General features: G+C 35.3%; 2 protein-coding genes across 2 annotated transcripts in view; one reads left to right on the forward strand and one right to left on the reverse strand.

Annotated features, from left to right (window-relative positions):
• Window positions 1-27755, reverse strand: part of ADAM32 (ADAM metallopeptidase domain 32) — a 170423-nt gene that overhangs the window by 47213 nt on the left and 95455 nt on the right. Inside the window, exons 12-14 of the mRNA XM_061177368.1 lie at window positions 22995-23172; window positions 10358-10450; window positions 8500-8698 (exon numbers count right to left, since the gene is read on the reverse strand). Of these exons, the coding sequence (XP_061033351.1) occupies window positions 8500-8698; window positions 10358-10450; window positions 22995-23172 (470 nt within the window). The remainder of the gene's footprint in view (window positions 1-8499; window positions 8699-10357; window positions 10451-22994; window positions 23173-27755) is intronic.
• Window positions 25261-26510, forward strand: LOC133081482 (L-lactate dehydrogenase B chain-like). The gene is given in 2 exon segments (XM_061177622.1): window positions 25261-25929; window positions 25932-26510. Coding segments are annotated over 2 exon segments (999 nt in total). The 5' UTR covers window positions 25261-25301; the 3' UTR covers window positions 26303-26510.

A 27755-nucleotide genomic window follows, 5' to 3' on the forward strand; every position in this document is an offset into this window, starting at 1 on the left:
GAAAAGATTGTTCTTTCTTGTAAAAGAGATAAGTAGAACTATATAAGCCCCCTTTCCCTATCTTTGAACAAAGAAACTACCAGGTCATCACAAAGGGGAAAGTCAAGAGAATGATGGGGAAGTCATCAAGTCCAGAAACTTGACAATGATGGAAGTCAATGATCAAATTCTAAAAGCATCTCGTCTTTTTCTAATACACATGCAAAATAAATCCCTAATATTTAATCCCTTTTCTTCAGGCAGTCTATTAATGTAGAAAAAAGATCGCTAACTCATATAACATTCAAATCCTCGCTTTGGAGACAGACATACGAGCTGCTTGCAAAAGCAATGTACAGTGGTAAAAGATCCTTTCATTGTTCATTTATTCAATTATTGATCAACTATAGTGTGCCAGGTATTAATCTATGCGCTGGAATTACAGCAATGGACATAAAATTCAGAAGTTAGCTTGGGAGGACTGAGCAAAAATAGGCACTGATTATTGATGGAATTTAGTAATGAGATATCTAGTAGATGTAAGAACAAGAACCATCTAAAAATGAAGACAGATAAATAATCAAGCACTAATTATTGATCATCTGCCAAGACAAACATAGATGTAAAAATCCTTAACAAAATACTAGCAAACTGACTCCAGAAATGCATTAAAAGGATCATACACCATGATCAAGTGGGATTTAGCCCAGGGATGCAAGGATTTTTCAATATCCGCAATTCAATCAATGTGATACACTATATTAACAAGTTGAAAAATAAAAACCATATGATCATCTCAATAGATGCAGAAAAAGCTTTTAATAAAACTGAACATCCATTTATGATAAAAACTCTTCAGAAAGTGGGCACAGATGGAACACACCTCAACATAATAAAGGCCATGTATGACAAACACATAGCTAACATCATACTCAACAGTGAAAAGCTGAAAGCATTCCATCTAAGATCAGAAATAAGACAAGGATGCCCACTCTCACCACTTATATTCAACATAGTTTTGGAAGTCTTAGCCACAGCAATCAGACAAGAAAAAGAAATAAAAGGAATCCAAATTGGAAAAGAAGTAAAACTGTCACTGTTTGCAGATGACATGATACGACACATAGAAAATCCTAAAGAGACTACCAACAAACTCCTAGAGTTCATCAATGAATTTGGTAAAGTTGCTGGATACAAAAATAATATACAGAAATCTGTTGCATGTATATATACTAACAACAAACTATCAGAAAGAGAAATTAAGGAATCAATCCCATTTCCCATCACATCAAAAAAAAAAAGAACCTAGGAATAAACCTACCTAAGGAGGCAAAAGACCTGTACTCAGAAAACTATAAGATGCTGGTGAACGAAACTTAAGATGACACAAACAGATGGAGAGATATACCATGTTCTTGGATTGGAAGAATCAATACTGTTAAAATGACCATTCTACCTAAGGCAATCTACAGATTCAATGCAATCCCTATCAAAATACCAATGGCATTTTTCAAAGAACTAGAAGAAATTTTTTTTAAATTTGTATGGAAACACAAAAGACCCAGAACAGCCTCAACAATCTTGAGAAAGAAGAACGCAGATGGAGGAATCCAGCTCCCTGGCTTCAGACTATACTACAAAGCTACAGTAATCAAAATAGTATGGTACTGGCACAAAAACAGAAATATAGATCACTGGAACAGGATAGAGAGCTCAGAAATAAACTCACTCATCTATGGTCAATTAATCTACAACAAAGGAGGCAAGAGAAAACACAGTCTCTTCAATAAGTGGTGCTTATTGAAAAACTTGACAGCTACATGTAAAAGAATAAAATTAGAACATTCTCTAACACCATATACAAAAATATACTCAAAATGGATTAAAGACCTAAATGTAAGACCAGATACTATGAAACTCCTAGAGGAAAACATAGGCGCAACACTCTTTGACATAAATCAAAACAATGTCTTTTCAGATCCATCTCCTAGAGTAATGGAAATAAAAACAAAAATAAACAAATGGGACCTAATTAAACTTAAAAGCTTTTGCACAGCAAAGGAAACCATAAACAAAATGAAAAGACAACCAACATAATGGGAGAAAATGTTTGCAAATGATGCCACAGACAAGGGCTTAATTTCCAAAACACACAAACAGCTCATACACCTTAATATTAAAAAAAGAAAACAACCCAATTAAAAAATGGGCAGAAGTCCTAAATAGACATTTCTCCAAAGAAGACATACAGTTGGCCAACAGCCACATGAAAGGCTGCTCAACATCGCTAAATATTAGAGAAATGCAAATCAAAAGTGCAACGGGGTATCACCTCACACCAGTCAGAATGGCCATCATTAAAAAGTCTTCAAATAATAAATGCTGGAGAGGGTGTGGAGAAAAGAGAACCCTCCTACACTCTTGGTAGGAATGTAAATTGGTGCAGCCACTACGGAGAACAGTATGGAGGCTCCATACAAAAGTAAAAATAGAGTGACCATATGATCCTGCAATCCCACCCCTGGGCATATATCTGGAGATATAATATATCTAATATAGCTATAATATATAATTATAATTATAATATATATATATATCTAATGTATATATAATATATAATTATAATTATAATATATAATTAGATATAATATATCTAATATAATAGATATAATATATAACCATAATTCAAAATGCATCCTAATGTTCATATGCACCCTAATGTTCACAGCAGCACTATTTATAATAGCCAAGACATGGAAGCAACCCCTAAATGTCCATCAACAGATGAATGGATAAAGAAGATGTGACATATACACACACACACAAATACACACACACACAAATACACACACACACTGGAATATTCCTCAGCCATAAAAAATGAAATAATGCTATTGGCAGCAACATGGGTGGACCTAGAGATTATCATATTAAGTGAACTAAATCAGACAAGACAAACATCACATGATATCACTTATATGTGGAATCTAAAAAAAGGATACAAATGAACTTATTTACAAAGAGAAATAGACTCAAAGACATAGAAAACAAACTTATGGTTACCAACGGGAATAGTGAGCAGGGGGAGATGAAGTAGGATTTGGGGATTAACAAATATACACTACTATATGTAAAACAGGTAAATGACAAGAATCTACTGTATAGCACAGGGAACTATATTCAATACTTTGTAATAACCTATAATGGAAAAGAATCTGTAAAAGAATATATACGTATCACTGAATCACTTTGCTGTGCACTTGAAACTAATACAATATTGTAAATTAACTATACCTCAATTTATGAAAAGGAAATAATGGCTGAGAACATCTCAAATCTGTGGAGAGATCTGTATATTCAAGTTCATGAAGTTCATAGAGTGCCCCAAAATTTCATCCCAAAATGAGCTTCTCCAAGGCACACTATAACAAAACTATTTAAAATCAAGACAAAGAGAATTTTTAAGCAGCAGGAGAAAAATTTTGTCTCATAAAACAGAACACCCATAGGCTATTAGCAGATTTCTCAGCAGAGACCTTGCAGGCCAGCAAAGAACGGGATGATATATTCGAAGTTCTGGAAGAAAGAAACTGCCAACCAAGAACATCTTACCCAGCAAAGTTGTCCTTCAGAAATTATGGTAAGATAAAGACTTTCTCTAATACATAAAACCTAAGGGAATTGATCGCCACTAAACCTGCCTTACAAGAAATGCTGAAAGGAGTTCATCAGGCTGAAATGAAAGGAGCTAATCAGTAACATGAAAACAAAACTATACAACACAGTGCTAAAGGCCAACGATATGGTCAAATTCATAATACTCTAAAACTGTGATATGGCGGCATATTAACTATAGTATATATAACTCTAGTATAAGGTTAAAGGACAGAAGTGTTAAAAATAGCAATACCTACAGTAATTTCTTAATGAATACAGACTGCAAGAACATGTAAATTGTGACATAAAAAACATAAAAGGAGGTGAGAAAAGGAGTACAGTTTTGCTTGCAGTCAAAGTTAAATTATTAACAGCATAAAATAAACTGTTACATATATAAGATGTTTTATGTAAGTCTCATGGTAACCATAAACAAAAACCTAACAGACATACAGAATATTCCACTCAACCACAGCTTAACACACATTCTTCTCAAGCACACATGGAACATTCTCCAGGGTAAATCTTACAATACAGCATAAAACAAGTCTTAGTAAATTTAAGAAGATTGAAGTCATAGAAAATATCTTTTCCAAAAACAATGGTATGAAACTGGAAATTAATAACAGTTGGTGAACTTACCAATATATGGAAATGTATACATTAAAAAAAACACAAAGGATTGTTATAGACTATTACGAACAATTATACACCAACAAATTAGATAACCTAGAAAAAAATGAATAAAATCCCAAAAACATACAACTGACCAAGACTAAATCTTGAAGAAATAGAAAATCAGAACAGACTAATTAGCAGTAAGGAGAATGAATCAGTAATCAAAAACCTCTCAATACAAAAAAGCCCAAGTCAGATGATTTTCCTGGTGAACTATACCAAACATTTAACGAATTAATGCCAATCCTTCTCAAACTCTTCCAAAAAACTGAAGAAAATGGAACACTTCCAATACCATCCTACAATGCCAGCTTTACCCAGATACCAAAGCCCCATAAGAACATACAAGAAAACTACAGAGCGATATCCCAGATAAATACAGATACAAAAATTCTCAACAAAATATTGACAAACCAAATTCAACAGAACATAAAAAGGATCAAACATCATGGGGTAAAACAGCATTTATCCCTGAATGCAAGGATGGTTCAATATATGCAAATCAATAAATGTGATATACCACATTAATAGAATGAAAGATAAAAAAATCATATGACCCTCTCAATAGATGCAGAAAAGGCATTTGATAAAATACAACATCCTTTCATGACAGAAATGATCAACAAATTAAGTTTAAAAGAAACAGACATTAACACAATAAAGGCCATACATAATAAACCCACGGCCAACATCATACTCAATGGTAAAAAGTTAAAAGCTTTTCCTCTAACACTGGGAACAACCTAAGGGTGCTCATTCTCACCACTCCTATTCAACTAGTACTGGAATTTGTAGCAAGGGTAGTTAGGGAAGAAAAAGAAATAAAAGGCATCCAAATTGGAAAAGAAGAAGTAAAATTGTCTTTGTTTACAGACAATATAATCTCATATAGAAAAAATCCTGAATGTTCCACCAAAAAGCTGCCAGAACTAATCAACAAATTCAGTGAAGTTGCAGGATAGAAAATCAACATACGGAAATCAGTTGAATTTCTGTACACTAACAACAAAACAACTGAAAAATTTTAAAAATACCATTCCCAATAGCATCAAAATCAATACGATACTTTGGAATAAATTTAACGAAGTAAGAGATGTATAGCCTGAAAACTACAAGACTTTCATGAAAGAACTGTGAGAAGACAAAAACAAAAGCAAAGATATTCTGTGTTCATGGATCAAAAAAAATGAACTCATAAAGACTTAGATGTAAATCAGAAACCATAAAACACCCAGAAGAAGACACGGGAAAATCCCCTTAACATTGGTCCTGGTAACAACTTTTTGGATATGACACCAAGAGCACTAGCAATAAAGGCAGAAAAATTAAAAGTGGGTCTTCACCAAGCTAAGAAAGTTTTGTACAGCAAAAGAAACAATCAAAAAAATGAAAAGGTAACCTATGGAATGGGAGAAAATATTTTAAAATTATATATCTGATTAAAACCATCTCCAAAATATATAAAGAAGTAGAAGTCAATATGCAAAAAAAAATCGTATTGTAAAATGGGCAAAGTAACTGAATAGACTATTTTCAAAGAGGACATACAAATGGCCAACAGGTACATGACAAGGTGTTCAACATCACTAATCATTAGGGAAATGCAAGTCAAAACCAGAATGTGATATTACCTCACCTGTTAGAATGGCTTTCATCAAAAAGTCAAGAGATAACAAATGTTGGTGAGGATGTGGGGGAAACAGAATATTTGTGGACTGTTTGTGGGAATGTAAATTGGTGCAGCCACTATGAATAACGTTATGGAGATTACTCAGAAAGTTAAAAATAGAACTAGCTTATGATCCTGCAATTCCACTTTCAGTCCACTTCATATCCAAAGGAAATGAAAACAGGATCTCAAAGAGATATCTGTACACCCATGTTCACTGCAGCGTTATTCACAATAGGCAAGATATGGAAACAACCTAAAACTCTGCTGGATTGTAGGGGTTCAGAACAAGCCTCCCCATGATGTACCACTTTGGCATGTGGATTATTTTGAGCTAAAGGCAATTGAGACCCTGCAGGCTCAAGAGAAACTACTACCCTTCCCTTAGCTACCTAGAATAATTTAAATTAGGGATTTTTCCCAGAAAAAGAGTTATTATCAGAGATAAATTCTATCTCAGGGCTTCCCTGGTGGTGCAGTGGTTAAGAATCCGCCTGCCAATGCAGGGGACACAGGTTCGATCCCTGGTCTGGGAAGATCCCACATGCCGTGGAGCAACTAAGCCCGTGAGCCACAACTACTGAGCCTGTGCTCTAGAGCACGCGAGCCACAACTACTGAAGCCCGCGCACCTAGAGCCCATGCTCTGCAACAGGAGAAGCCACTGCAATGAGAAGCTCACGCACCACAACGAAGAGTAGCCCCAGCTCTCCACAACTAGAGCAAGCCCGCTCGCACAGCAATGAAGACCCAACGCAGCCAAAACTTAATTAATTTTTAAAAATAATTTTTTAAAAATTTGATTGTATTTTATAAAAAAAAAAAAAATTCTATCTAACTGGCCCTATCTGTATGACAGGGCAAATATCTAATTACCAAACATCTGCTCTTCTTATTGTCCTGTGAATGACCCTGCTGTCCTTGAAAGCCCCAGGCCCCTATCCCATTCCTTAGCTCAGGATGTCATATACAACTCATTTTACCTTTCTGTCTCTGAACCTCTTATGTATGTGGGATCTCTGACTCTCTCATGTATGTGGAGTTCTCATATGTATGAATTAAAATTTTATATCTCCAGTTAAGCCGTCTTATGTTATTTTAATTATTTGACCTGGTGAAAGAACCAGAGAAGGTAAGGGGGATGGGAAACTTACCCCTTCCTGATAGGATGAATGGGCAAAGAAAATATGAGATATGAATATTATTCAGTCATGAGAAAGAAGGAAATCTTCCCATTTGCAACAACATGGATAAAGCTTGTAGGCATTATGCTAAGTGAAATAAGTCATACGGGGAAAGACAATATGATATCACTTATATGTGGAATCTAATTGAACTCAGAGAAACAAACAGTAGAGCAATAGTTAGCACAGGCTGCAAGGTGGGAAGAATGGGGAGATGTTCATCAAAGGTTACAAACTCCCAGTTATAAGATGAATAAGCTCTTGGAATCTAATGCACAGCATGATGTTTATACTTAATAATACCATATTATATACTTGGAAGTTGCTAAGAGAGTAGATCTTAAATGTTCTCACCATGAAAAAGAAATGGTAATTATGTGACATAACGGAAGTTTAGCTAACACTATGGAGGTAATGATTCTGAAATATATAAAAGTACCAAATCAATACGTTGTACAACTAAAACTTACACAATATTATATGTCAATTGTATCTCAATAAAGCGGGTGGTTGAGGAGACTTAAACTTACCTGAAACTATAAACCTACTAGAAGAAAACATAGAGAGAAAGCTCTTGGACATTAATCTGGGCAACAGTAGGTAAGTGGGACTGCATAAAACTAAAAAACTTCTCAGCAAAGGAAACAATCAACAAAGCAAAAATGAAACCTACAGAATGGGAGAAAATATTAGTAAACCATATATCTGATAAGGGATTAATCTCCAAAATATATGTTACTCATACAGCTCAATAAAAAAGACAAATAATGAGATCTAAAAATAGCACAGGACCTAAATGGACATTTCTTGAAATAAAAGACATACAAATGACCATCAGATATGTGAAAAGGAGCTCAACATCACTAATCATCAGGGAAATGCAAATCAAAACCACAACTCACAGCTTTTAGGATAGCTGTTATCAAAAAGAAAAAGATAATAAGTATTAACAAGGATGTGGAGAAAAGGAAACTTTTATATACTGTTGGTGGGAATGAAAATTGGTACAGCCATTATGGAAAACAGTAGACAGTCTTCTCAAAAATTTAAATGCACTACCTTATGATCCAGTAAGCCTATTCCTGGGTATATATATGCAATGAATATGTTAAGTAGATGACTGCGGCAATTATTTCACAATGTATATGTATATCAAAACATTACGTTGTACACCTTAAACATATTTTTCTCATTTATACCTTAATAAGCTCAAAAAAAATAAAAATAGAGAGTTAAACAGAATAAAGAATTTAAATATATATAATTGCCCATTGTCTTGGTAATGTTAATAAAAATACTGAGCACCAACTACATAGATGTTACAACACAATACCTTTTCCATATATGCTCTCACAACGTGCATCAAGATCTTGGCAGCCTCCATCAAAACAAAAAGCTTCTCCTCCTTTACATTTGTGCCCATTGTGTATAGTTATATCAGTCGGACAGCTTCCTGAGCTTCCATTACAAACCTCAGAAACATCACATTCAGGATGCCCAACGGGCCTACATACAGCACCTGCTTGCATAAACTAATAGAAATTAAAACATAAAAAAGCATTATATATAAGATTGTTGTGTTCATCAATATTTATTTTAAAATTGCTCTAATTCAATTTATAGTTTGATGATGTACTTATTCATTAATGTCTCTTACTGTTTTCTTGTTATAAAGCATTATGATAATCATATTGAAAAAAATTGAATGTTATCAACCAAAACAGGAGATAAGACATATGTACAAGGAAAAGGATGACACAAATATGATATAATGAGAGCCCAAGTTTTGTTTGTGCTTTGGTAGAAGGGAGGAATAGTAGTTTTTAGCTTGGGATAATTATTCCTTTGGGGCAAAAATTATGAAATTTAGATAATTTCCAAATAAAATATACTTATTCAAACCACAGTTTTTAAGTATGGAATATCTGTAATTCTGTGAAAATGTGAAACCTAAATAACTGAGAATGAACAGTGGGAAACCAAAGAGTGATTAAAAGAGGCAGGTCAACTACTGAAGTCTTAGAAAAGAAGGAACCCAATTGTAATTTTTCTCCTGAATTATCCTATGGTTAATTAACACTTTCATGTATATTATTCTGAAATTTTTAAAAATTAATTAATTTATTAATTTATTTATTTATGGCTTTGTTGGGTCTTCGTTTCTGTGCAAGGGCTTTCTCTAGTTGCGGCAAGTGGGGGCCACTCTTCATCGCGGTGCGTGGGCCTCTCACTATCGTGGCCTCTCTTGTTGCGGAGCACAGGCTCCAGACACGCAGGCTCAGTAATTGTGGCTCACGGGCCTAGTTGCTCCGCGGCATGCGGGATCCTCCCAGACCAGGGCTCGAACCCGTGTCCCCTGCATTGGCAGGCAGATTCTCAACCACTGTGCCACCAGGGAAGCCCTGAAATTTTATACAAAGAATCTTAACTGGGCATTTATCTCATACTTCTTAATTGATGACTTCCAGTTTACACTAAAAAGATTATGGAGGTAAGAATTAACCACGACAAGATTCTAGGAGAAAAATAACATAAAACCGCATCAGTCAAAGGATAGTGAAGAACACAGAACAGTGGCAGATTGTTCAATAGAGGGGTTCTCATGTGACGAATCTGTCACCTATATGTTGGAAGAGCTGAAAAGTAAAACAGGGGACAGGAATCAACATCTTCACCATATAAGCTAAAATGTGACATTTAAGTCAAATGATCTTTGTATAACAAATTCCTAGTTTAAATTTTGTGCTAACATGGAGCATTTGGAAAGTGCCACATCTAGTGAGTTTCATTATTTATGCATTTATGGGAAATTGCTGTATCTTTCAGTTACATACTTACAGATACCCATCACAACCTAAAACATAATTTTTATTCACAAAAATATAAATATTGGATAAAATAAATGAAAACAGTCCCTTTTAATGGCGATCTTCTGTTTCAAAAAATTCTGTAATAGCTCTCAGTCAAGGCTTAAAAACAATAGCGTCGTTAGGGAGAATAATGGCATTATAAGGAGGCCTCAACATCCAACTATAATTCATAAAATCAGAAACATCACCCCGAATTTAGTCTTTTTTTCTTTACATGAAAGGTCATTTATTTTGACTTACAGCTAAGTGTCTATGTATTCTAAAGTATCCAAGACATAATTCATTACATACTTAGAAGATAGTAATAAACTAAAATCTTACTTGACAGTTGTTGCAGCATGATCCTCTATCACATTGTGTATTTGGTTTCAGCACACAAGTTTGAGGATTACAACAGCTATCAGGTCCACATTGCTATAAATGAGTGGAAGGCACAAGTAAAAATACATCATGGAAGTGATATAAACTTTGTCAGGAGCTGTGCCACAGGGCTTATTTTTTTATTTGCGGGGTAACAATATGCATGCTGTCAACATTTATAGATTTTTGCATCTCTAAACAATTACAATACTAAGGTGTCATTTTTACTTCAGGTCACAACAGAGTAACTGGTACCTTACTAATTCTTATTCAACTAGAAAGCTGGGCAAAACATATAAAATAACTTTTTAAAGAAACTGAACAATAGAACAGAGTGTAGAATGGTAGTTACCAGTGCCTGAAAGGTGAGAGGAAAGGGGAGACACTGATCAAAGGGTACAAACTTTCATTTATGAGATGAGTTATTTCTCAGGATCTAATGTACAGCTTGATGACTATAGTTAACAATACTGTATTGCATACTTGAAATTTGCTAAGAAGTAGAAGAAGTATTTTCACCAAACCAAAAAAATGATAACTGTGTGAGATGATGTATATGTTAACTGGTTTGATGCAGGAATCATCTCACAATGTGTACATATACGAAAACATCACATTGTATAACTGTACACCTTAAATATATACAATTTTTATTTGCTAATCATACCTCAATAAAGCTGGGGGAAAAAAGGGTGGGTAGACTTTAGATCCACTGCAAAGTTAGAGAGAACAGTCCCCAAGACTGTCCTCATTTCTTTCACCAAACTCAAGTTCAGTGGATTCCCAAAACCACCCTCAGGTTTTATAATTTACTGGAAGAACTCATAGAACTCACTGAAAGCTGTTATACTCACAGTTATGGTTTATTATATGGAAAGGATACAAATTAAAATCAGTCAATAGAAAAAGCACTGAGGACAGAATCCAGGAGAAGCATTAAACATGGAGCTTCTACTGCCTTTATGCCATGGAATCACAGCCATATTACTCTCCCAGCACTGATATGTGATGCTTCCTAACTCATTCTATGAGGTCAGTATTAGCCTAATATCAAGCCCAGACAAAGTAAAATTACATATCAATAAATCTATAGATCTCATCAATAAACCTACAGATCAGTCAATAAATAGATCTCATAAACATAGATGCAAAAATCCTCAACAAAAAATTAGGAAATTGAATCCAACAATGTATAAAAATAATTATATACTACAACCAAATGGGATTTATCACAATTATGCAAGGCTGGTTTATTATGCAAACATCCATTAATATAATCCATCATATTGACAGGCTGAAGAATAAAAATCAGTGACCATAACAATTGCTGTAGAAAAAGCACTTGACAAAATCCAAACTCACTTACACAAAATGTTAGCAAACTAGGAATAGAGGGAACTTATTCAATTGGTAACATCTAGAAAAAAATCTGTGGCTAATATCACAGTTATGGTGAGAAACTATAAGCTTTCCTCCTAAAAAAGAAACAAGGCAAGGATGCCCCCTCTCACTACTCCCTTCAGCATCTTACTGGAAGTCCTAGCTAATGCAATAAGACTAGAAAATGAAGTGAAAATATACAGGTGGGAAAGAAACAAAAACTATTTTTGTCCATAGATTACATGACTGCCTATGTAAAGAAAATACCAAATAATTAGCCAAAGAACAATAACAATAAAAGCCTCCTGTGACTAATAAGTAATTATAGCAAGGTCGCTGGATACAAGGTTAATATACAAAACTCAATTGTTTTCCTTTATACCAACAATGAAAAATAAAAATCTGAAATAAAAAACACAGTATCATTTGCATTAGCACCAAAACAATGAAGTACTTGGGAATAGTCCTAACAAAATTTTACAGGATCAATATAAGAAAAACTACAAAACTTGATGAAGAAAATCAAAGAAGGTATAAATAAATGGAGAGATAGTCCATGTTCATGGATAGGAAAACTAAATATTGTTAAAATGTCAGTTCTTCACAACTTGATGTAGAGATTCAGTGCAATTACAATAAAAAATCCAGCAATTATTTTGTGGACATAGTCAAACTGATTCTAAAGTTTATATGGAAAGGCAAAAGACTCAGAGTAGACAACCTATTGCTGAGGAAGAGAAGGAAGAAGAAAAAGAAGAGGCGGAAGAGGAAGAGGAGGAGGAAAATTGAAGGACCAAAAATACCCAGCTTCAAAACTTAATAAAAACTATAATAGTGGCAATGTAGTATGCACAAAAAAATAGACAAAGAGCTTAGAACAAAATGGAGACCCCAGAAATAGACCTACATAGAGATAACAAAATCTTTGTTAATGGAGTAAATGTAACTCAATGGAGAATTATCAATAAATGGTGTTGGAACAACTGGGCATTCACAAGGAAAATAATGACTCTAGACACTGACCCTACACCTTTCTCACACACACACACACACACACACACACACACACACAAATAATAACTCAAATGGGTCATAAGCCTAAAACTAAAATCCAAACTATAAAACTTCTAGGGGCTTAGATTTACGGGGGTAAATCTCCTCTTAAGTGCTCTTCCACAATAAATAAATAGGAATAATACCAATATTAAACAAATTCTTTCAGAAAGTAGGGGTAAGGGAGCACGTTCCAACTCATTTTATGAGTCCAAAATTACCCTGACACCAAAACCAGAAGAAGAGATTGCAAGAAAAGATAAAACTACAGACAATTCCCTTGTTAAAGTAAGTGCCATAATCCTGAACAAAACATTGGCAAATTTTAAATTTCTATATATACATATAAATTTATATATATTAAATAACCCAAGTGAGGCTAATCTCAGGACTGCATGATGGCTGGGTTAGCACTCAAAAACCAATGAATTAAATGTATCATATTAATAATAGAATAAAAACAGAAAATTCATATGATCAGCTCTATAGACACAGAATTATTTGGCAATATTCAACACTAATTCTTCATTGAAAATTCTCAGCTAACTAAGATTATACTTAATGGAGAGAAATTGAAAGCATTTCCCCTAAGATCAAGAACACGGCAATAACGCCCTCTCTCAGTATGCCTGTTCAGTTTAGTACTGGAAGACCTAGCTAGAGCAATTGGTCAAGACAAAAAAAAATTAAAGTCATCCAAATAAAAAGAGAAGAAGTAAAACTGTGGTTATTTGCTGATGATATGATCCTACATACAGAAAATCTCAAAGAACCAGTCAAAAAACTGTTTGAATTAATCAATGATTTCAGTAGAGTGGCAAGATGCAAAATCAACATACAGAAATCAATCACGTTCCTTTACATTAATAATGAAGCATCTGACAGAGAAATTTAAAAAAAAAACCATCCCATTCACAATAGCATGAAAAACAATAAAATATTTAGGAATAATTTTAACCAAGAAAGTGAAAGATCTGCATAATGAAAACCACAAAACTTTGCTGAAGGAAATCAAAGAAGACATGAAGAAATGGAAAGATACCCCATGTTCATGGATTGGAAGAAATAATATTGTTAAAATGGCTATAGTACCCAAAGCCATCTACAGATTCAACATAATCCCTGTAAAAATACCAAAGGTATTCCTCACAGTAATAGAGAAAACAATCCTAAAATTTGTGTGGAAACTCAAGACTCCAAATAGTGATTCTGAGAAGAAAAAAAAAAAAAACTGGAGGTATCATGCTTCTGAATTTGAAAGTAAACTACAAAGCCATAGTAATAAAAACCATATGTGTGTGAAAGCACAAAAGATCCCCAACAGCCAAATCAATCTTGAGAAAGAAGAACAAAGCTGAAAGTATCACACTCCTTGATTTCAAATTACAGCTGGTCCTCCATATCTGTGGGTTCTGAATCCATGCATTCGACCAACCTTAGATTGAAAATATTCAGAAAAAAATCCATAAAGTTCCAAAAAGCAAAACTTAAATTTGCTGCATTCTGGCAACTATTTACATAGCATTTACATTTTATTTACAACTATTTACATACCATTTACATTGTATTAGGTATTATAAGTAATCTAGAGATGATTTAAAGTATATGGGAGTATGTGGGTAGGTTATATGCCATTTTATAAAAGGGATTTGAATATCCATGGATTTTGGTATACTTTAAGGGTCCTAGAACCAATCACCTGTAGATATCAAGGGATGACTGTTTCCTACAAAGCTACAGTAATCAAAACGGTATGTTTTGTTTCCTACAAAGCCACAATAAGCAAAACAGGATGGTACTAGCACAAAAACAGACTCACAGATCAATGGAACAGAACTGAGAGCACAAAAGTAAACCCATACATACACAGACAATAAACTTACAATGAAGGAACAAAGAATATACAATAGAGAAAGGAGAGTCTCTTCAACAACTGGTGTTGGGAAAACTGTACAGTCACATGCAAAAGAAAGAAACTAGACCAATACCTTACACCATACACAAAAATGAACACAAAATGGATTAATCTGAATATAAGACATGAATCCATAAAATTCCTAGAAGAAAACATAGGGAATAATCTCACTGATATTAATCTCAGTAAGGTTTTTGTGGAACCCACTCCAAAGGCAAGAGAAACAAAAGCAAAATAAACAAATGGGACTATATCAAGCTAAAATTCTTCTTCACAGCAAAGAAAACCATCTCAAAATGAAAAAGCAACTTACTGAATGAAAATATATTTGCAAATCATATATCTGATAAGGGGTTAACATCCAAAATACATAAAGAGCTTATACAACTCAATAACAAAGTACTAAACAACCTGACTAAAAACCAAGCACAGAACCTGAACAGACATTTTTCCAAAGAAAACATACAGATGGCCAACAGGCATATGAAAAGATAATCAACATAACTAATTATTAGGGAAATGCAAATCAAACCACAATGAGATATCACCTCACACCTGTTAGAATAACTATTATCAAAAAGAAAAAATAACAAACGTTGGAGAGGATATGGAAAAAGGGAACCCTAGTACACTGTTAGTGGGACTATAAATCAGTACAGCCACTATGAAAAACAATGGTGATTACTCAAAAAATTAAGAATTGCCATACAACCTAGCTATTCCACTTCTGGGTATTTATCCAAAGAATACAAAAACACTAGTTAGAAAAAATATATGCACTCCTCTGCTTATTGCAGCATTATTTATAACAGCCAAGATGTGGAAACAACCTAAGTGTCCACTGATGGATGAATGGATAAAGAAGACCTAGTATACATACACAGTGGAATACTTACTCATCCATAAAAAGATGAAATCTTGCCTTTTGTGACATGGACGGACCTTGAAGGTATTATGCTAAGTGAAATAAGTCAAATGAAGAAAGACAGATACCATATGATTTCATTCATATCTGAAATCTAAAAACAAAACAAATGAACAAACAAACAAAAATCCACACACACACAAAAGCCAACAAAATAAAACCAAAAAATCTCACAGATGCAGAAATCAGATTAGTGGTTACCAGAAGGGAAGGGGGTTAGGAGGTAAGAGAAACAGGTGAAGGGAGTCAACTATATGGTGATGGATGGTAAGTAGACTTGTGGTGCTGATCACTTTGTAGTGTATACAGATGTTGAATTATAGTGCTGTACACCTGAAACTTATATAATAAAACAAACAAACAAACACCAGTATGGTACTGGGACAAAAATAGACATGTAAACCAATTAAACAGAACAGAAAGCCCAAAACTAAACCACGGCATATATGGTCAACTAATATTCGACAAGGGAGTCAGGAATAACCAATGAGGAAAGGATACTCTCTTCAACAACTGGGAAAACTAGAGAAACACATGCAAAACAATGACAATGACTCCTATCCCACATTACCCGGAAAAATTAACTCAAAGTGGATCAAAGATTTAAACATAAGATCTGATACCATGAAACTCCTAGAAGAAAATGTAGGGGAAAACCTCATTGATACTAGTCTTGGGTATAAATTTTGGGGTGTGATGCCAAATGGACAAACAACAAAAGAAAAAACAACAAATGGGACATCAAACTCAAAAACTTCTGCACCTCAAAAGAAACAATTATCAAAATGGAAAAAACAACCTACAGGATGGGAGAAAATTTTTGCAAACCATATATCAGATAAGGGGTTAATATCCAAACTATATAAAGAACTTACTCAATTTGATAACAACAAAAAAACACTCCAATTTAAAAATGGGCAGAAAAACTAAATACACATTTTTCTAAAGACATACAGATGGCCAACAGGCACATGAAAAGATGCTCAACATCACTAATCATCAAGAAATGGTAATCAAAACCACTATGAGATACCACTTCACACCTGTCAGAATGGCTATCACCAAGAAGACAAGAGACAACAGGTGCTGGCAAGGATGTGGTGAAAAAGGAAGCCTTATACATTGTTGGTGGGAATGTAAATAGGTCCAACCAATTGGTCCACTATGGAAAACAATATGGAGGTTCCTCAAAAAATTAAAAATAGACCTACCATATGATCCAGCAATTCCAGTTCTGGGTGTATACCCAAAGGAAATGAAAACAGAATTTCAAAGAGATATATGCATTTATCACAATAAATCTTGGCTATTTACAATAGCTAAGATATGGAAACAACCCAAATGCCCATCAATGGATTAATGGATAAAAAAGATTTGGTACACATACACAATGGAATGTTATTCTGCCATGAAAATGGAAGCTATCCTCCCATTTTCAACAACATGTGTGGACCTTGAGCACATTATGCTAGTGAGATAAGTCAAACATAGAAAGACAAGAACTGTGTGATATCACTTATATGTGGAATCTTTAAACCTGTGAAAAACAGAGTAAAGTACTGGTTACCAGAGGTTGCGGAGGCAGAGGAGTAAGAGTGATGGTATTTAAGGGTACACACTTGTATCGAGCAATAAATAAGCCACAGAGATCTAATGCACAATATAATGAATATAGACACTAATATTGTACTGTAATTATGTAATGTAATAAATATCACTACATCAGCAATCATATAATATATAAATGTATCACAGTAACACACTGTACAACTTAAGCTTACAATATTACACTTCAAATTTATTCAATTTAAAAAACTCTTAGTTAACTAGAAATAGAAGGAAATTTCCTCAATATGGTAAAGGGCATCTATTTTTTAAAAAAGCTTATATCTAATATCATATTTAATGGTGAAAGTCAGAAAACTTTCCCCCTAAAATAAGAACAAAGCAAAGAAGGCCACTCTCAGCACTTCTAATCAACACTAGAATTCAGGAAAGTCCACTGTAATTTTTATACTATTGTTAGTATAAAATTGTTAAATAAAATTGTTAAATTTTATTTGTTAAATTTTAATTGTTAATTGTTACACAACTGTTAATACAATTGTGATACAATTGTTAAGTAAATGATACAATTGTTAAGTAAAAAATTTAAACACTATCAAAACAAGAAATCTATAGAAGAACTAAAGAAGATCTGAATAAGTGGAGAGATACACAATGTGCATAGAATGGCAGACTTAACATTGGTAAGAAAAGTAATTCCCCCCAAATTGATGTATGAATACAACACAATTCGAATCAAAGTCCCTACATTCACATGCCGGTTCTCCAATTTACATGGAAATAAAATGGTCCTAGAATAGTAAAGCTATTTTGGAAAAGAGGACCAAAGTTGGCTGATTTACACACAATGTTTTCAAGACTTACTGAAAAGTACATTAGTTAAGACAGTGTGGAATTGGCCTAAGGACAGACAAATAAACAGAAAAGAATTCAGGGAAAGACGCATATATACGGTCGTTTATTATCATAGGAACAGGTGTTAACTGTTCTCTAAATGTTTGGTGAATTCACCTGTGAAGCCATCTGGTCCTGGACATTTTTTGTTGGTAGTTTTTTAAAATATTATTACTGATTCAATATCATTACTGGCAATTGGTCTGTTCATATTTTCTGTTTCTTCCTGGTTCAGTCTTAGGAGAGTGCACATTTCTAGGAATATGTACATTTCTTCCACGTTGTCCATTTTACTGGCATATAGTTTGAAGTAATCTCTTATGATCCTTTGAATTTCTGTGGTGTTGGTTGTTGCTTCTCCTTTTTCATTTCTGATTTTATTGATTTGGGCTCTCTCTCTCTTTTTCTTGATGAGTCCGGCTAAAGGTTTATCAATTTTCTTTCTCTTTCTCAAAGAACTACCTCTTAGCTTCATTAACCTATTTTTTTGGTCTCTATTTCATTTATTTCTGCTCTGATTATTATTTCTTTGCTTCTACTAACTTTGGGTTTTGTTTTTTCTTTTTTTAGTTACTTTAGGTGTAAGATTAGGTTGTTTATTTGAGATTTTTCTTGTTTCCTGAGGTAAGCTTGTATCACTAAAAAACTTCCCTCATAGTACTGCTTTTGCTTTGTCTCATGGATTTTGGTTCATTGCATTTTGCTTTCATTTGCCTACAGGTATTTTTTAAATTTCCTAATTGATTTCTTCAGTGATACATTGGTTGTTTAGCAGTATATTGTTTAGCCTTGACATATTTCTGTTTTCTGCACTTTTTTTCTTGTAGTTAATTCCTAGTCTCATAGCATTCTAGTCAGAAAAGAGGTTGGATATGATTTCAATTTTCTTAAATTTACTGAGACTTGTTTGGTGGTCTAACATGTGATCTACCCTGGAGATGTTACAGGGCACCTGAAACAATGTGTATTCTGTTGCTTTGGTGTGGAATGTTCTATATTTACTTCTATTAATTCCATCTGGTCTGATGTGTCACTTAAGACCAGTCTTTCCTTAATGATTTTCTGTCTGGATGTTCCTTCCTTTGATGTAAGTGAGGTGTTAAAGTCCCCTACTATTATTGTGTTACTGTCAGTTTCTCCCCTTTTGTCTGTTAATATTTGCTTTATGTATTTAGGTGTTCCTATGTTAAATGCATATATATTTATAAATGTTGCATCTTCTTGGATTGATCCCTTAATCATTATATAACGTCCTTTGTCTTACAGTCTTTGTTTTGAAGTCTCTTTTGTCTGACATAAGTATTGCTACCTCAGCTGTCTTTTGATTTCCATTTGCATGCAATACCTTTTCTGATTCCCTCACTTTCAGTCTGCATGTGTCTTTAGATCTGAAGTGAGTCTCTTGTAGGCAGTATATATATATGGGTCTTATTGTTTTATCCATTCAGCCATCCTGTTTCTTTTGATTGCAGCATTTAGTACAATTATATTTAAAGTAATTATTGGTAGGTATGTACTTACTGCCATTTTGTTAAGTGCAGGATACAAAATCAATATACAGAAATCTGTTGCATTTCTTTACACTAACAAAGAATTAACAAAAGAGAAATTAAGAAAACAATCCCATTTAGAATTGCATCAAAAAGAATAAAATATCTAGGAACAAATCTAACTAAGGAGGTAAAAGACCTGTATTTGGAATACCATAAGACACTGATGAAAGAAATTGAAGATGACACAGATGGAAAGATATACAGTGTTCATAGACTGGCAGAATTAATATTGCTAAAATGGCCATAGTACCCAAGGCAATCTATACATTCAATGCAATTCCTATCAAAATATTAATGGCATTTTTCACAGAGCTATAACAAATAATTCTAACATTTGTATGGAAACATAAAAGAGTCCAAATAGCCAAAGCAATCTGAAGAAAGAAGAACAGAGCCGGAGGTACCATACTCCTTGATTTCAAACTATAGTACAAAGAGACAGTCATCAAAACAGTATGATACAGGCACAAAAACAGCTACATAGATCAATGGAACAGAATAGAGAGTCCAGAAATAAACCCACACACTTATGGTCAATTAATCTTCAACAAAGGAGGCAAGGATATACAATGGGGAAAAGACAATCTCTTTAGTAAGTAGTGCTGGAAATCTGGACAGCTACATTAAAAGAATAAAACTGAAACATTTTCTTAAACCATGTATTAAAATAAACTCAAAATGGATTAAAGACATAAATATAAGACCAGAAAACATAAAACTCCTAGAAGAAAACCTGGGCAGAACACTCTGACATGAACTGCAACAATATTTTTTGGATCTGTCTCTTAAGGCAAAGGAACCAAAAATAAACAGATGGGACCTAATTAAACTTAAAAGCTTTTGTGCAGCACAGGAAACCACTGACCAAAGCAAAAAACAACTTATTGAATGTGAGAAAATGTTTGCAAATAATGTGCCTGATAAGGAGTTAATATCCAAAATATATAAACAGCTCATACAACTCAATATCCAAAAAACAAATAACCTGATTTAAAAATGGGCAGGAGACCTGAATACACATTTTTCCAAAGAAAACATAAAGATGGCCAATAGGCACATGAAAAGATGCTAACAACACTAATCATTAGGGAAATGCAAATCAAAACCACAATGAGATATCAACTCATACGTGTCAGAATCGCTATCATCAAAAAGATCACAAATAACAAATGTTGGTAAGTAAGTGGAGAAAAGAGAACCATTGTACACTGTTTCCCACTATGAAAAACAGTATGGAGGTTCCTCAAAAAAAACCACTAAAAATCAAGCTACCATATGATCCAGCAATTCCACTCCTGAATATATATCCAAAGAAAACAAAAACATTAATTCAAAAATACACATGCACCCCAATGTTCATAGCAGCATTATTTACAATTGCCAAGATGTGGAAGCAACATAAGTGTCCATCAACAGATGAATGGATAAAGAAGATGTGGTATACATATACAATAGAATATTACTTGGCCATAAAAAAAGAATAAAATTTTGCCATTTGCAACTACATAGATGGACCTAGAGGGTATTATGCTTAGTGAAATAAGTCAGACAGACAAAGACAAGTACTCTATGTTATCACTTATATGTGGAATATAAAAAATAAAACAAATGAATGAATATGACAAAGCAGAAACAGATTCCCAGATATAGAAGTCAAACTACTGGTTACCAGTGGGGAAAGGGAAGAGGGGGAAGATGGGGTAGGGAATTAAGAGGTACAAACTACTATGTATAAAATAAATAAGCTCCAAAAATACATTGTACAGCACAGGGAAATATAGCCCTTTTTTAAATAACAACTGTAAATGAAGTACAGTCTATAAAAATATTTAATCACTATGTTGTATGCCTAAAACTAATATAATATTTTAAATCATTGATACTCAATAAAAGAAAAAGATATATGCACCCATATGTTCATTGCAGCATTATTTACAATAACTAGGATATGGAAGCAAACTAAGTGCCTATCAATAGATAAATGCATAAAGAAGATGTGTTACAAATATACAATGGAATATTACTCAGCCATAAAAAAAAAGAATGAAATTTTACCATTTGTAAAAACACGGATGGACCTAGAGGGTATTATGTTAAGTGAAATAAGTCAGACAGAGAAAAACAAATACCTTATGATTTCACTTTTATGTGGAATCTAAAAATATAACAAATGAACAAACATAGCAAGACAGAAACAGAGTTATAGATACAAAGAACAAACAGGTGGTTGCCAGAGGGAAGGGGTTTGGGGGGAGGAAAGAAATAGGTGAGGGAGATTAAGAGGTACAAAATTCTAGTTGCAAAATAAATGAGTCATGAATATAATATGTACAGTATGGGGAACATAGCCAATAACTATGTAATACCTTTATATGGTGACATATCATAACTAGACTTATCAAGATGATCATTTTGAAATGTATAGAATATTGATTCACTATGTTGTGTAATAGGAATTAACACAGTGTTGTAGGTCAATTTAAAAAATGAAAAAAAATCTCTATCTGAATTGTACCAATGCTTGTGTACATTTACAAAAATTCATCCACCTGTATACTTATATTTGTTGTATTTTATTGTATGCAGATGATGCCTCCAAGAAAACTGATTTAAAAATAGATGAAGAGTAAAAAGGGAGGACTTGTTCAACCAAATGGTGAAACATAATATAAAGGCACAGTATTAAAACAATGTGATATGAGTACAAGTTTGTTCTGACCCATGCATGTATCCAATCCTAATATCATTTCTATCTTATGATCATGAACATTTATGATATTTGCAGTACTGCTGCAAAAACTGAACTGTCTAGAAGCATTACACCCTGGACCTTTTACATTCATTATATTTTCTCTAGGGCTTCTCTATCAAGTGAGTAATCAAAATCACCCAATGTTCAGACTGTAACTTTAACAGTCTTCCCTCCCCATACTGCTGATTCCATTGTGAGGCAATACCCTAAAGGGTACTTGATGGTCTGCTCCCACATTAATCTTCAATAAGACACTTATCAAATGTCCAAAGGTTAAGCACAGGTTTGAAAGATTTTACCTATTTAGTCTGGAACCAAAAGCTCATTGTAGACTTCCCTTTTTTCCTGTCAGCAATAATTTTTTGGGAATATTCTTATATTTGTCCAAAAATCTTCAACCTATTAAATCTAGATGGTATATTCTTGTATGTATTTCAACCTTGATTTCATTACTGCCAATATTTTGCACGGTACTCAGTCATATTTGAGATATATAACATTTATGACAAAGAGTTGAACTAAAACAATAAATTTATCAATTTTCCAATTATCAGACTTACTTCCTCAGTACCACAGTCACAGATTTCATTTCCCTCCACTCTGCCGTTCCCACAGATTGCTGCCGGAGCCCTCTGCATTTGTGGCTTATTCTGAAGACATTGGGCACCCATATTTGAAATGAAATTTTCAAAGTCACTCAAACTGCAACTGCTAAAAGTCTTCACACCACTGGATTGCCTAAAGATGAATCCGTATAATGTCATGGCAGTATACTTCTGAAAACACAATTCTATATTATATAAGTTAATTTCAAAATGTTAAATTCAAGAGGTAATGATAAATGTTCATAACAAGTGCTCAGAGGCCAAAGTCATTCTGCAGGAGGTCATGTGATTTCATTCACTGGAATACATATCTTCTTAAAACAAAATTAAGTTCAATAGGCAAAACTAAACAACCCAACTAGAAAATGGGCAAAGGATTTGGATAGACATTTCCCCAAAGAAGACACATATAAATAACCAACAGGTATATTAAAAGGTTACCAATATAACTAATCATCAGGGAAATGCAAAAAAAAAAAAAAAAGACCTCACACCTGTTAAGATGGCTATGATTCTTTAAAAAATAGATAAACAGTGCTGTCGAGGATGTGGAGAAATTGGAACCCTAGTACATTGTTTATGGAAATGTAAATTGGTCCAGGCTCTTTTGAAAACAGGTGTGAGGTTCCTCAAAAAATTAAAACTAGAACTACCATATGATCCAGCAATCCTACTTCTGGGTATATATCCAAAACTATTGAAATCAGGATATGTAAGTTATATCTGCACTCCCATGTTTATTGCAGCAATATTCACGATAGCAAAGATATGGAGTCAACCTAAATGTCCACTGAAAGATGAATGGATAAAGAAAATGTGGTACTTATCTGCAATGGAATATTATTCAGCCTTAAAAAAAAAGAAGCAAGTCCTGCCATATGCAACAACACAGAAAAACCTCGAGGACATTATGCTAAGTGAAATAAGCTAGTCACAGAAAGTGAAATACTTCATGCTTTCACTTATATGAGATACTTAAAACAGTCAAACCCATAGATGCAGAGTTGCCACGGGGCTAGGAGGAGGGGGAAATGGGGAGTTGTAAAATGGGTATAAAGTTTCAGTTATACAAGATGAATAAATTATAGAGATCTGCTGTTCAACATAGTGCCTGTAGTTAAGTAATAAATTTAAAATTGGTTAAGAGAATTCCTGTTGAGTATTTCAACTACAATAAAAAAAATTACGGACAGATTAGAGAATGACAAAGATGTTGGAGTAGGAAGACTCTAGGCTCACCTCCTCCCATGAGCACATCAAATTTACAACTATTTACAGAGCAATTATTGATGAGAAAGACCAGAAGAGTAGCAGAAAAGATCTTCTACAACTAAAGATATGAAGAAGGAACCACAAGTAGATGGGTGGGAAGGGTGGAGACGTGGTAAAGGCAAGACCCATACCCCTGGGTGGTTGACCCACCAGTGAGCCAGTTCTAGCCTCCCTGAGACCAGCCTCCCCCACCAGCCAGCTCAACACTCGCACAACCTCTCCCACCAGGGGATACCACCAGCCCTGGTATCCCCTGGACTCTGGCCCCACCAACAAGTGGGCAGACACCAGCCCCACCAGGACCATCAGAGCCCTGCAGCCTGCCATGTCAGGACCCAGCTGACCCGCCAGCAGGCCAGCACCAGCCCCAGGACCCTCTGAGCTACACGAGTAGATTAACACCAGCTCTGGGACACCTCGGACCCCTTCATCAGCCAACCTGGGATCCAGCCCTGCTTACTAGCAGGCTGTCAACAGCTTTGGACACATTGGACCATGCAGTAAGCCATGTCAGGAACTGGTCCCACCCACCAGCAGACTGATACTAGATCCAGGACCCCTGGCCCCATAGCCACCCATCCCAATCCCAGGTCCACCCACCACTGGGCCAGCACTAGCCCCAGGACCCCAAGGGTTTCCACAGTCAGCCACCTTGTGACACAGCTCCACCCACCAGTGGCCAGCAGCCTCCGAATAAGGCAGGGACTGGCAACCAACTGGACAGGGGACCAGTCCAGCCAAGTCTACCAGACCAACCACAGTAGTCAGCCCATCACAATAGAAGGACCGTCACAGTCCTCTTAGGGGGACCACTAGAGCATATAGCTCTGGGACCAGAGAGGACTGTGCTGCTGTGACGCATAGGACATCTACAAAAGGTCACTTCTCCAAGTTTGGGAAACAACCAAATACCAGATACATAGAAATAAAAACAGCAAATTAGGTGCAACCCTTACCACCGTCTCAAGAACTTTCTCTCCCCTGGGCACAATGGCAACTCTTAAGGAAAAACTGATCACACCAGTTGCAGAAGAAGAGGCAACGGTCCCAAACAATAAGATCACTGTAGTGGGTGTTAGACAAGTTGGTATGGCATGTGCCATCAGCATTCTGGGAAAGTCTCTGACTGATGAGCTTGCTCCTGTGGATGTTTTGGAAGATAAACTCAAAGGAGAAATGATGGACCTGCAGCATGGGAGCTTATTCCTTCAGACACCAAAAACTGTGGCAGACAAAGATTACTCTGTGACCGCCAATTCTAAGATCGTGGTGGTAACTGCAGGAGTTCACCAGCAAGAGGGGGAAAGTCGTCTGAATCTGGTGCAGAGGAATGTTAATGTCTTCAAGTTCATCATTCCTCAGATCGTCAAGTACAGTCCTGACTGCATCATAATTGTGGTTTCTAGCCCAGTGAATATTCTCACATATGTTACCTGGAAACTAAGTGGATTACCCAAGCACCGTGTGATTGGAAGTGGATGTAATCTGGATTCTGCTAGATATCGTTATCCTATGGCTGAAAAACTTGGCATTCATCCCAGCAGCTGCCACGGATGGATTTTGGGAGAACATGGTGACTCAAGTGTGGCTGTGTGGAGTGGGGTGAATGTGGCAGGTGTTTCCAGGAACTGAATCCAGAAATGGGAACGGATGATGATAGTGAAAATTGGAAGAAAGTGCACAAGATGGTGGTTGAAAGTGCCTATGAAGTCATCAAGCTAAAAGGATACACCAACTGGGCTATTGGATTAAGTGTGGCTGATCTTATTGAATCTATATTGAAAAATCTATCCAGGATTCACCCAGTGTCAACAATGGTGAAGGGGATGTATGGCATTGAAAATGAAGTCTTCTTGAGCCTTCCATGTATCCTGAATGCTCGGGGGTTAACCAGTGTTATCAGCCAGAAGCTGAAGGATGATGAGGTTGCACAACTCAAGAAAAGTGCAGACACCCTCTGGGACATCCAGAAGGACCTAAAGGACCTGTGACTTCTGGCTGCTAGGCTGTAGAAACTTAAAACTACAGTGTGATTAACCATGAGCCTTTAGTTTTCATCCCTGTATGTGGAGCACAGTCTACTCTTATCTTCCTAAGTATGTGAATCTGGGCTCCCAGAATCAAAGCCCAAGCTTGGTTTAATGCTTGCAAGATGAGTCCTTGAACAAATAAAATTAACTATTGTAGTGTGAGAAAAAAAAAAAAAAACAGCAAATTAGGCAACATGAGGCAACAGAGGAATACGTTCCAAATGAAGGAAAAAGATAAAACCCCAAAAGAAGAACTGAGTGAAGTGGAGACAAGCAATCTACTTGATATAGAGTTCAAGGTAACAATCATAAAGATGCTCAAAAAATTTGGGAGAAGAATGGATGAACAGAGTGAAACATGAACAAAGAGTTAGAAAATTCAAAGAAACAAAGAGAGATGAAGAATACAATACTTGAAATAAGAAATCTACCACAAGGAATCAACAATAGATCAGATGATACAGAGGAACAAATCAGTGAGCTAGAATAGAGTAGTGAAAAATCACTGAAGCTGAACAGGAAAAAGAAACATGTATAAAAAGAAATGAGGACAGCTTAAGAGACCTCTGGGACGATATCAAGCATACTAACAGTCACATTATAGTAGTCCCAGAAAGAGAAGATTGAGAGAAAATGGGGCAGAGAACATATTGTATTTGAAGACATAACAGCTGAAGACTTCCTTAACTTGGGAAAGGAAACAGACATCCAGGTACAGGAGTTACAGAGAGTCCCAAAGAGAATCAACCCAAAGAGGAACACACCAAGACACACTGTAGTGAAAGTGACAAAAATTAAAGATAAAGACAGAATATTAAAAGCAGCAAGGAGGGCTTTCCTGGTGGCGCAGTGGTTGAGAATCTGCCTGCCAATGCAGGGGACACGGGTTCGAGCCCTGGTCTGGGAAGATCCCACATGCCGCGGAGCAACTAGGCCTGTGAGCCACAACTACTGAGCCTGCGCGTCTGGAGCCTGTGCTCCGCAACAAGAGAGGCCATGATAATGAGAGGCCCGCGCACCGCGATGAAGAGTGGCCCCCACTTGCCGCAACTGGAGAAAGCCCTCGCACAGAAACGAAGACCCAACACAGCCATAAATAAATAAATAAATAAAAAGCAGCAAGGAAAAAGCAACAAGTTACATACAAGGGAACTCCCATAAGGCTATCATCTGACTTTATAGCAGAAACTCTGCAGGCCAGAAGAGAGTGGCACCGTATATTTAAAGTGATGAAAGGAAGAAAAACTACAATCAAGAATACTCTAGCTGGCAAGGCTTTCATTCAGATTTGATGGCAAGATCAAAAGTTTTACAGACAAGCAAATGCTTATAAAAGAGTACCACCAAACCAGCTTTACAAGAAATGTTAAAGGAACTTCTCTATGTGAAAAAGAAAAGGCCAAAACTAGAAACA

This window comes from Eubalaena glacialis, chromosome 20, assembly GCF_028564815.1.
Source record: "Eubalaena glacialis isolate mEubGla1 chromosome 20, mEubGla1.1.hap2.+ XY, whole genome shotgun sequence".
In the NCBI taxonomy this organism is placed as follows: Eukaryota; Metazoa; Chordata; class Mammalia; order Artiodactyla; family Balaenidae; genus Eubalaena; species Eubalaena glacialis.